General features: G+C 42.1%; 1 protein-coding gene across 1 annotated transcript in view; it reads right to left on the bottom strand.

Moving 5' to 3' along the window:
* The window catches only part of METTL24 (methyltransferase like 24), a 54944-nt gene that overhangs the window by 14492 nt on the left and 27773 nt on the right, over positions 1-12679 (bottom strand). Inside the window, exons 3-4 of the mRNA XM_054062398.1 lie at positions 9305-9444; positions 3284-3512 (exon numbers count right to left, since the gene is read on the bottom strand). Of these exons, the coding sequence (XP_053918373.1) occupies positions 3284-3512; positions 9305-9444 (369 nt within the window). The remainder of the gene's footprint in view (positions 1-3283; positions 3513-9304; positions 9445-12679) is intronic.

Consider the following 12679-nt stretch of genomic DNA (forward strand, 5'->3'; position numbering starts at 1 on the left):
AAGGCCAACAGCATTCTAGGATGCACAAGGAAAAGCATGACCCATAGACCAAGGGATGTGGTTATCTCCCTGTCCTCATCACTTGTGAGAGAGCATCTAGATGCTACCTCCAGTTTTGATCCCTCCAACACAAGACACACAACGATAAACTCACATGAGTTCAGCTAGGAGCCACCAAGATTGTTGGAGACTGGAGCACATGCCCTGTAAGTAGAGGCTGGGAGAATGGGGTTTGTTTAACTCACGAGATGGCTTAGTAGAGGGGGCTAACAACGGAGGCCGTGGAGGACTGTCATCAAGAAGACGGAGAGAGGCTCTTCAGCAATACACAGCTGGAGGACAATAGGCAATAGGCACAAATTGAAATTAGAGGCCTTCAGACTGGATGTAACGACAAACTTTTTCATGATGAGGATATTCAAACAGGACAACTGCCCCAGGGAAGTTGTGCAGTCTCCATTTTGGAGAAAACTGACTGGCTTTAAAGACCAGAGTGGATAAAGCCTTGAGTAGCCTGGTCTGACTTCACAGCCGGCATTACTTTGAGCAGGAGGTTGAACTATAGGCCTCTCGAGATCACCTCCACCTTGAATTATCCAGTGATCCTGCATGAAGGAAGTTCCCCATCCAGATTTCACAAAACCGAACAGGATTGTGATAAGAAAGAAAATCTTATGCATTCATTTGCTTTCTCCCTTTTTTCCCCACTGTTCATCAGCAGCGTGTTACAGAGTGCACATGTTCAAAAAAACAGGAAAAAAAAAGATGAGCAAGATTAACTCTTACATCTTTATCCTTTTCTGTGGCTGATAAAATACTGCTTTTCTCAGAAGATATACCAGTAAATTTTCAGTTTAGCCCTGTGTACCAGGAAATAGGACTCTCACTACATCCTTTGGAGATTATTCCAGGGCTTAAAAGATTTCACATTCTAACAATTCCCTAAAATGCTCTGAGTACATGTTTCCTTTGTCAGTCTCATCCTAATATAGTACAAGATAAACCCTTACCTTCAGGCTATCTACACTCCTCAGAGAACTGAGGACTGTTACACCACATAGCCAATTAGAAAGATCAAGTTCTTTTAATCTTTCCTTGAATCCATGCTAACACCAAAAAGCTGTTTGCATTTCTTGCCATAATACCAAGATATGTTCCCCTTTCTGTGGATGAGGTCCCAGTACTGACTACAGAAGAGCAGGTGCGCTCTCATCCAAGCCAGAGTATAAATGAGCCCATCCAAGTTCTTTGATTCCCTTGCATTAAAAAAACCCCTCAAATTGCATGTTTTCTTTTCAAGGCTACAACAGCAAGAACACCAGGAGGCCTTGTCTATCTATCCTCTCTTCATCAGCCCTATCCAAAGACATTGACTTCAGTGGAAATACTCTCAATCACTTGGAGGGTCTTGGATCAAGTCCCAAATCTTAAAGAATAAAGCAAGAGAAAACAAGGCATTAACTTCAAATGCTGCTGCCTGGAACTGCCTGGAATTCCTGCCTTGAAGTGGGAAGAGAACAACTTTGAAGGTAGGCAGAAGGATTTTCAAAATTAAAAAGACTGGAATGAAGAGCCTGTTTTAACTTTCTAATTGAAAAAAAGTGCTCTGGAAAATATTCTGTAAAACTGTTTTGAATTAACTTATTTATTCAGTCAAGGGAACATTCCACTCACATTAACTGGTAGAATGAAAACCTGAATGTCACAGTGTTTACTTTGATGTTCTCTTCATAAATTGGAGCTTATTGCTGTCTTTACACAACATCCACCTTCTCAGGCTGCCCTCCAATTAAAGAAAAACTAAACAGAACAACGTGAGGAGAGTCAGCCCATTCAAGTATTTCACAAATAGGAAGTAACAGAAGACTGCAGAGTGTGTAACAACTTTATCCTCAGCGGGAGACAGTCCACTCCTGACTTCACTAACGCCATAGTTTTGCACCCAAATGCGAAGAGAGCAAGAGGCTGTATACAATGCTCATAACGTGCCAACACACTTCACCAAATCCTATGCCTCGTGCACAGAGCTAGAGGAAAGCCTGACTGCACGTGTTAAATGTGCATTACGCTCCTTGGCTGCCCGCCAGCCAGCTGCTTTCACATAACATAACTCTAGCCCAGAAAGTTATATATTCAGAATTCATATATATACCCTTCTCATTCACAGAATGTCTTTTAATCACTCCCTATTACCATGATAACCAACTGATTGCTTTCAGCAGGTCTGGTAAGTCACAAGATTCATATGTCTTTTCTGGATCAGGCAGTTAGTCATTTGATCTGCGACTAATTCTTCTAAAATCAAAACACCCAATGTAAGGCACATGTCAAAAGAGAGCCATCTCTCTCCCCAGATGTTTCACTAATGCACAGCCTAGTATAGTTACACTATGACTAAGAAGTAGGAAAAGCCTCTTTTTTTCTGCCTTTATCTTCAAAATGGTCCAATCAATAGAGCTGAACCAAAAGAAAATACTAAAGAAAAGCAAGAAATTAACTGAAAAGGACATCTTGCATTTTATAGTAACAAACCAAACCAATGTTGCATTGCTTGCCATGTAAATCTCAGAAAAAAGCTTCTCTTTAGCTCAGGCTGCCTATTTCTTAAAAGAGAAAGACAAGCAGAACTAGCTGCAGGCAATGAAGTTTATTAGCATTTGAATCCATGCTTGTATATCCTTGGAGGGAAAAACTGTCTTAAAAGCAATCTAAGGAACTTCCTCAAATGTAATTTGGCAACAGTTATTTGAGACTTGAAGATTTCTTATGTCTTTACAGTTTCTTAAAAATAAACTGGGAAATGTTAAAAAAACCAAACAGACTGCTGCTAGTTTCAAACCAGGATGTTTTTGTTGTTGATGACTGTATTTAGGACAAGTGACCCTGAAAATGTAAACAACCTACCCATTACCTCTTCTCCTCTAATTACTGTTGCAAGTATTTTTTTCTCTTTATAAACTAGTTTAGTGCTCGTATTCAGGCAATGACCAGAACTTCCACTAGCATCCAATGTCACGAGCTAGTTCAAGCGAAAGGAGTAGGAGGAAAGTATTTTGTATACTGCTAGTGACTTAAAATCAAATTGGCTGTTAGAAGCACATAGGACAAACAAGACAGGAAAGGCACCCCTACAACAAATGCATCACAAGTATTTCTGAAGAAAGATTCATTGTCACAAGATAACCTTGGAAAGTGCCAGAGCTCCTCAGACAGCAAGGAGGAAGTTCTGCAGCTTTACCAACATCTAAACCAGTGGTCAGAATCCTGACCCCCAAGTCCTTACCTTCTGATGTCCGAATTCATTCAATATTGTGCCTAGCTTCTTTGTGTTACTGTGAAGTTTATGAGCAGCAATGGCCGGATTGGGATCTCTCCAATCAATGGACAGGCGATGATACCAGAGGTGCCGACCCTCCTGAATGTGTGCTGACTTGATGCTGGGGTCAAAGCGATGCACCTCACATCCACTGTTGGCCATGCTGATCTCAAACTGGTTGTCATCATTGCCCAGCCTACAAAACAAAAAAAGATGCAACTATCAGTGATGCAAAAAGAACTACGAGTGAGCTAGATGTTCTGAGGTTTCATTTTAAAAGAAGGAAAAATCCAACTTGTTTGGTTTCGCAGCAAAGCGGAGGAGCTGCCATGCTCCTTCCTGGGATATATCCACAGCACTGAGCACACCCTAATTCTGACGAGATAACCAGAAATTAAGCTAAGGGTCCACAATAATTCCTGCTGAAGATTCCGAATAAGGAATTAGATAAAGGAAATTTAAAGGAATGTGTTTTTTTCTCAATGTCACATTCATAATTAACCTTAAGAAACCTTTAATAATTTTTTTCATTTATAGAATGAGACTACTAAAGTGGATTGGATGAACTAACCACACCAGAAAATTCAAGCTCAATGCAATGTACTGCATATGATCAGAATGAAGAGCTCCTTCCAGGGCAAGAACTAAACCAGTGTTAGTCAGGCTGATAACCTTCCCAAAGAGATGTTTTCTTAATTCAGAAGGTGACAGCATTCATAAGAAAGTAAAATAGCATTAGAACCTTTGTGCTGTCATTATTTCTCTATTCATATTTAGATCCATATTTCACTATTTTTATGACAAGTTTCTTTAGTTTCCACTGCACAAAATTCCAATAACCAAGACATAAACAAAAAAAGCAAATACATTTAAATGTATATGATACTGTTTTGTAAAGATCAGGCATACTGTCACCATGCCTATGATCTTGTGTTACATAAATGAGCCACAATGACCACCAACAGGGACACAACACTAGGACCAAATGCCTGTCTTTTTCCATGCACATGAAAACACAAATAAAAAAAGCAAACTTAAAATTAACCCCTTCCTAACAGCAGCAGCTTTTTTACACAGACTTAAGGTTGCTGAAGAAGAAGGTGAAGAGCTCCATCATACAGAAAATAGAGATGTACTTTACAAGGTTGTGCCTTATTCCTACCTCCTCCAGCCTATTAGTTCACATAGGGTACACTAAAACTAAAAAACTCTGGGCTGTGTCATTGCAATCACATGTTTGGACCGCAGACCTTCCCTACCGCATAAAATAGGATGTCCTTCCCCTTACTACTCTCCCACGCTTGTTCCAAGTGTGGTTCAAATCATGCACTAAACCTGAAGCTTAATCAAAACTATGCTGTTGGATATACACACATGTACAACTGGGAAGATAGTCAAGCTTTTTAAATCAGTGCTTCAATCAGTTGTACTAATTGAGAATACCTTTTATCTGTCATGGACAAATCATCCCAGGGCAGCACTTTTAGCTGTACTGTCAGAGTATCCACTGCACTACACCACAACTATCCTTGGGGACATCTTTCTAAAATGGTGTGAACCATATTCAAAAGGTCATATGTTTTACATCATGCTACACTACAATATGACATGAAACCAGCACTAAGTGTTTTACATCGATGACATACTGGTAAACTAAAGTGAATCCAAGTCATGAAACAATGTTTGGAAAAGCATATGTTTTTGAAGTTACCAGCATGGTATCACGTTTGCTGTAATACTGGCTAAGCACAGTGTGATGGTGCCGTATTAGTATGTCTTCTCCTCAATCATCTTTCCCCTTTCACGCATCCTAGGAAAGGATCAGGAAATGGAGTTTGCAAAAACAGCCCAGTGTGCTCTTAAGAACGACTCTTATTTCCCAGGATTCCAGCTGGTACAGATGTGTAGGAGGAAAAGAGAGGAGTTTTCTTTTCATACATTCAACACACATTAGGAAAAAAGTTCAGAAGTTAACCAAGTGAATCGACATGTTTGTTTGCCTGTGGCTTTCTACAGAAGGGACACTGATGAATGAAGGACAATGTAATCCCTTAGGAATGAAAAGCTGCCTAAAAAAAGATCCAAAATGTGAATTGTTGGGTACAGTTACAGCATTAGAGCGATGAGCCTACCAGCAACCAACAAACACGTGTCCATGACACAAATCTAGTAGTACCAGCTGGTGCAACCCAGAGCCCCAGACGCTTTTGAGGCAGACCAACCTCAGGCTGCCTCCAAACAGGTCACAACTGGTGTGGACTAAAAAGGGAGGTTCACAGTGGTGCAAAACAAAAACAGTATAGATGAGGGTAACAAAGGTGCTGGTATATCTTCCAGCACTCTAGCTAACAGCTCACATTTATGTCTGACAAGAGAGCTAACAAACAGCAAATATCTGGGAGAGAAAATAAGCTCATCTCCGAAAGAACAGGTTTGAAAAATTTCTGGCACACGTGATCATGCTAAGGGATAACACAGCATGGAAGAAGTAAACAAATCTTAAGTAAGATTTGGTGTTACTTGAAAAAGGACCATGATTTTAAAAGTATGGGGGTCACAGAAGACTAGAGAGGTCCTTCCCCACCATCAGGACAGAACAGTTGCTGCCTTCAGCAACAGCAAAACAAAAAATGGTAAAGACACTAATCTATCTTTACTGTACAGAGCGCTCGACTACAATGTTGGCAGTCATGCACAGTCCCTCGCAGTGGGGGCAGAGGTGGGCTTTCTAAGCAGCAGAAGCAGTACCCTGCAGAGGGGCTCTCCGAGCCTGTGCGTGAGTGGGAAGGAAGGGCTGGCAGGGCAGGGACGCTGACCCAGGACAGAGTGCAGCACAGCAGGGAGCAGTGTTCCTTGGCTGTCCCCAGGGTTTGCAGAAGGTCACAGTACACAGAGCCTCCCACTTGGAATAAACACTGGGCTGCAGCTTGCACTGAACAGAAAATCACACCAGCTGGAGCACAGCAACTGTGCCGGTCGCACAAAACTGCTTTGTCTCCTCCAGCACAGTTCTAGTGGACACCTGTAGCTGATCCAGCCTGATACCTGCAGGTACTCCAGCTCCCATAGGGACCACAGGACAGAGCTGTAAAAACAGCACAGGTCCAGCTTTCCCTTTCTGTGTTCCCCACTTCCTGCCCTTTTTACTCAAAGGAAAATAACCAAGCTCAACAGCTTGGGAAAAAAAAGCAGCAACCCCTGCCTGGATCCTAAAGCCCTTACACTTTAAGATCCACCTGAAAGGGTTTCTATAGTGTTACAGCAAGACTCTTTAAACCGCAACTGGTAAGTTTCTGAAATCCTATTCATTTATATTATCCCAGCTTGAGTGCCTGCCTGTGGTGTTTGTAACAGACTTAGCTTCATCTAAGCAGATTTAGCATTTAATAACTAGAGCTCACTAATGCATATTGCAATTACATATAACACTGGGAAATCCTACCCCCCAAGCAAAAACATCACTGCTTCCCAGTAGCGGAAGCAACTAATAATAATCTGAAAAGACCTCCAGACATTTCAGACACTGCTTGCTCCCATTCACATGTAACCTTTTCTACAGCATTTAAGAAGAGAAAGCCTAAGCAGCGTGGTTTTTTCCATTTTTTAATGATATATGGATTTAATTCAGGATTCCCAGTAATTCTCACACTGAACTTTCACATTTGTCCTCCATCCAGCCTCTCCATACAGCATGTTCTCTATTGGAAGCAGCTGCTCCCCTTTGCTCTTTATGGACTGTATGAGATAACAAAAATGTTTAAAGGGGATTTTTGTCTTACTCGGAACAAAATTGCTTTTCTGCCTGTCATAAACTAAAGGAAGTGAGTCTGACAGAAGAATTATGCACTAATGAGCTCCAAAGGCTGCAGAAGGAATCTGGAGGACTGAAGACTGCTCCTCCTTACCCTGAAATATTTCTCTTTTACTTTTTAGCTGTTTCATGGGATGCATCACAGTTTGGTATTACAAGCACCTGTGTATCTGATGTTTGATGGGAAAGCCAACATCACTTTCAATCTCTGCTAAGCCTTACTGTTCCATCAGTACAGAAAATCTGTACTATACCCAAAAGAGCACCACACGCAAAGCACTGTCATACATATACTAGCTCAGATTTGTTCAAAACCATCAGCAAGTTATCTTTGTGTTGCACAGCTTTGTACCAAATCTGCATTTCCTTCACAGATGAAATCAACTCTGCCTTGTGTCTACTGGCCAGTTCAACAAAAATACCATTCTTATCTGGCACTTGGTCTACATGAAAAGAGGGACATTAATATGGGAGCTCAGGTCTAATATTAATGATCATGTAACTTGAAAGGCAAGGTCTAGATTAATTCCACTGAACTCTGGATACTTTGCCAAGACATCTAACATCAGCAGGCATGCTATCACAGACTTCCTCTATAATCAAAGGAAAGCTATACCTACCTCCAGAAGGATATTTAGCTTAGTTGATTTTTCCACCTATAATGTGCCTGCCTCTCACTACTGACTACCAGGAGCCTCAGGCAATGAGCCAGTATTACAGCTGAGCAGGGAGCCTGGACCCAAGCACGGGATAATAAGGCATCTCTCTGGACTTCCATAGGAATGTGAAAAACTGAGCAAAAAAATAATGTAAACCTGTATTTTTCATTAAAACCAGGCAAATACCATTTGAAACAGATTGCAACAAACATTCAGGAAATGAGAAGCCACAGTTGTTGAGAGGAGTTTGCTCTCTGTAGATGTGACTTGTCTTTAAGGGGCATTGTTGCTCTGCCACTGAGCAATGTAGCTCAAAAAGCCCTCAGAGCCCCTCACCCTCTGAGGAGTTTGGTCTTTACAGCTCAGTATAAGCTCAATACAAATATAAGCCCACCCAAATAAACAGAAAATACTCCCTTTGATTGCAGTGCACTCTGCATCCACTTTACATCAGCTGCTAGTGTTAATTGCCATGTGCTAATCAGTGAGAAATGCCACCCAGACACAGTTCCTTGCTATCCACCATTTCTATACCCACAGCAGCAAAATTACAGAAATAAACTGTACTGGTTCAAGGGAGTTCATAGAATCACAGAATGGGTTGGGCTGGAAGGGACTGGATCACCCAGATCCAGCCCCTTCCCACAAGTAGGGACAACTCCCACCAGACCAGGCTGCTCAAAGCCCTATCCAGCCTGGCCTTGAAATGAAGCCTTTCCATATATCTCTAATATAAAGCTGGTTCCTAAGACAGTTAGTAGGCAGCAGCCATGTGGTGACTGGTGTGAAACGAGCTCGAAATTCCAATGACCACTCTCCTAATGCACCTGCCTGCTGATGGGTAACGCAAAAGGCCAGTGGGCTGATGAACTCTGTGGAGTGACTTCCCTTGTCTTCCTAGGAAGCAGTGTTTTATTAGCAGAGAAACAGGCTGCAATTGAGGTTTTATGACCTGTGAAAGCACTTGGTTCTGCAAGGAGTGAAAACTTCAATCTCCACTTCTGTAAACATCATAAACACCACAAATATTTTAAAATAAAGCTGCAGCTCCCTTCATTATTATCACTTTGGCACATATCACCCTTGAAGTGCTTAGAAAACACACTCTCATATGGAAATGTACTATTTTGTCCCAGGGGTAATTAATGAAGTTTTATAAGTAATGCTGCTGAAGTACGTGGCAATCATGCAAGTCACTGCTGCTCAGGGAAGATGCTGTATGCTTCTCAGTTTATCTCATTAATTTCAATCTTCATCTATGTGAACTACCACTCACTACTCACCATTAAGTAGTTTGTTTTCCTACGGATATTAGAAAAGCAAAGCAGAACAAAGAACCTCACGGAGAAAGGTTTTTCCCTAAAAACAGAGGTTGCAGAAGCCCATCAACACATAACAAATGCATTCAAGCAAAGTCTGTATATTAAAAAACCTTGTTGCAGCCTATCTTGCATTTATAGGGCTTTTTGAAACTAGGTGTCAAGAAACAATTTGCTGTCTTTCGAAGAGAGCACTTACCCAAGGGAATAGAGACGGCATTGTTTGCTTCTGATTCGGTGAATGAGGCTGAACCTCTCATCAAGACAGACTGACCACGGCTTCTTTGCAGTTTCAGAGTATCCTCTCATGCTGTTCAGGTTCATGTGTTCGCATGAAATCTGTTGAAATCAAAGGATGTTTCATTTTAAGACACGACTTTTAATTTGTTTTAATTTGCCTTCTGGGGACAGAGTGGAAAGAAGAAAAATGTTAATTGGTTTCATTTAAATCTGATTGTCAATCTGATCCACAGCTATGGAGATTTGATGATTTGTTTCTCCTTGTTCGTCTGTTCTGCTTGGTGAAATTTAAGGTTTACATAATCCCTCTGAGTGCAACACAGTTTGAAAAGCAAATAATTAAGCATTAGTACTATACCCAAAACTCAATTTTCCCAAGAACAAGTTATTTCGGCATTGAAATATTTATTTTCTTTCTTTTCAAACCTTGGAGTGGATTCTGCATTCTGAATAATGTTAAAATCATGTCATGATTCAAGACTGTAATCACAAGTTTCAGCATCACTACAACGTACGTTGTCTACCTTTCCTAGAATGTCTCAGTTCCAGAAGGGATTTAATCATTACCCCAACACATCCTCTCTCCAACAACAAAGAGATTTAACGAAGTGCTCAGCTAAACAGAGGAATCATAGCACGTGCTTATGCAGTGCTGGAGTCTAAAGCCAGGATAAAAACACTGCAAAGGAGAAGAGAAAGAGACCCTGCAGAGAGGAAACACTGTAAGTCAAAGTCCTTGTAAAGCCCAAGAAAGCAAGTACTGAAAAGTGCTGGATTCATCAGAAACCTGGAAGTGTCAAAAATCACTTGGCTGAGAGGTAAAGTCGGCTTTGCCAGCAGCTGAGCAGCATCCTGCAACAGCAGAGAGGCAGTGGTGACCGAGTTGAGGAAGCCATGGCCCTGTGAGTGATGATGGATGGAGGAGCCCCTGCCCACAGCACTGACTCTGCCTGGCTGTCCCGCAGCTGGAGTCAGCGCTTCGCCCCCAGGCTCGGTCACACCGTTTTGCACCATCTTCTTTGGCCAGACCCGCTCTGGAAAAGGCAGGCATGGAGCTGGCAGGTCCTGCAGCCTTCCCAGCACTCAGGAGCCAGGGAACAGCAGGCAATGGAAAGCCAGTGCAGTTTGTACAGCTGTTGCCACAGCAGTGGTAAGGAGGTAGTGGGAAGTAGAAGCAAGCACCAAAGCTGTGGCCACTTCTACCCAAGAAAGGCTGTGCCCCGCTGCACCAGCATCAACCTACAGTGGGCTGTTGAAGGGTTTTTCAAACCATGTGCAGCCTGGCCATTAAATTCAGGGGTTGCAGGGCACAGACTGCTAACATGCAGATAGGAATGCAAAGACCAGGAAGAGTTGCAAGGAACCCAGCTGATCCATCATGACAAAAAGTTGCTCTTAGGACCCAGCACCAGCCCTGGCTACAGGGATGGAAGCTGACGCTACCAGAAAGCCAACAATAAAAAAGTGGAAAGAACAGTAGTAGAGATAAAAGCAGGCTAAGCATCAGTCCTGAATGACTGTTCTCGTCTTGCTCCTTCTTATCCTTACAGTAGACTGCCCAGGCTCAGCTCTCAGTTTTAGTCAAACTAAAATCCACAGGTCTGGCCCCACCCATAACAACTGAAATGGAACAATTTTACACAGTGGTGAGAGGGAAAACTGGAACCCAGCCTTTGCTGCAGCAGGCACTCTCCACCCTGTGCCTTATAATAAGTACATAAAGCTCTGATTCTTTAAGGAGCTCTGAAAGAGTGTAATTTGAAGCATTACATCCAAACAGCTGCATGCTGCATCAGTGCCTCCCTGCTCCTGCTCAGCTCATAATTCCCACGGAAAATTCATAAAAGCTAATATAGCTTCGCCTCATGCTGCTCTCAGAATTCACTAGATTTTAAGCAATGATTTGCACTGCACCCCACTACTCATTTCCTTTCAGTCACATAACAATCAAGGAATAAATGGCATTACAATAACAAGCACTAATTTTAAGACACAGAAGAATAACACGCTTTCTTACAGAAAGGAAGATTTTGCAATGCTGCCACTTAATTGACTCATGGCACTATGAGCAATTACAACACTCAGAATGTGGAACAATTTTAATAGCTCTTGCTACTTAATAGCTCTTGTCATCAAAAATAAAAAACACTGAACTCTGCCTTTTGCACCATCACCAGTCTGTTACATGATTTACAGACCCCAATACACTAAACTGACGTCCTTTTCTGGGCTTCTGCTTGTCACTATCCTACAGACGACAGCACAGGTAAGACAGTTCTTCTGATGCTTAGATACAAGCACTGAAAAAGCTTTTGCTGGCCACACCTTGACCCTGGTGAGATAGCATCTTCCCTCTCCAGAAGTTTGAGCTATTCTGCACTAACCACAGGGAGCTGAACTCAGGCACATTAATTAGTAGACATTTGCTCAGCAAACAAGGAAAATCAGATCCCATGCTCATCCTTATAAGTGGGATCCAACTTCCAGAAGTGCTCACACCAGTCCTGATGTTATCCCACCAGTTATTAATACTATAACATCTGCCAGGTCAGGAACAAGGATTTATCTATTTTTTTCATTTTCACTTATGCTTGTCCTCCCCACCAGGGTCAGTTACTCTGGGAATGAAACTTCTCGATTAGTATGTCAGAAGCAATAAACTCTCTGCTAATTGATGTCCTTGTAGGCTTTGACCCAACTAGTGGAGTTTAGCAGCATCTGCCACTCTTTATTAAAGTCACCAGTATGAAGGATGTTTTCAGCTTAACATGCCTGCCGCAGCCTAAACTTCTGTACAACAAAACAAGCAGCTCTACACACATCTCTGGCTGTTTCCACATGCATCATCTTGCCTCCTGCCCTCCCAGTGTTGTCATGAGAGGAAGCAGTGATGTCAATTCTTGAGCCTTTAGCCAGGGGTACCCACAAGCTGGAGGACAGGTGAACACTACCTCCCAGTTACCACACTATCAGCACAGCAGCACATTTTTAGATATGTTTCAAATTAATCTCATCTCAGCCTTGAAAACATTGCATTAACAAAGAATTTCATATGTGAATAACACTTCAGTGACAGCACCTGAGGCTTTTTGCTGTTCTCCAGTGTAAGTGATGGTGCAGTTAAATCTGTCTTCAAGGGTCAATTGCTGATAGACCAGGGTGCCGAATGTAGCTGCCCTGTCAGAACTGTGGGCATCCAGCACTCCTTCTATCTTTTATTACAGGAAATGCATGCGTAAATGCTGTTGTGCAGAAGTGATGCCTCTATTAAAACATGAACGCCTAATTTCCATATATGCCAAACTCTGGAAATGTAAGTCAGTGCAATCTGCAT

Source organism: Cuculus canorus, chromosome 3 (assembly GCF_017976375.1).
Source record: "Cuculus canorus isolate bCucCan1 chromosome 3, bCucCan1.pri, whole genome shotgun sequence".
NCBI classification, from domain to species: Eukaryota; Metazoa; Chordata; class Aves; order Cuculiformes; family Cuculidae; genus Cuculus; species Cuculus canorus.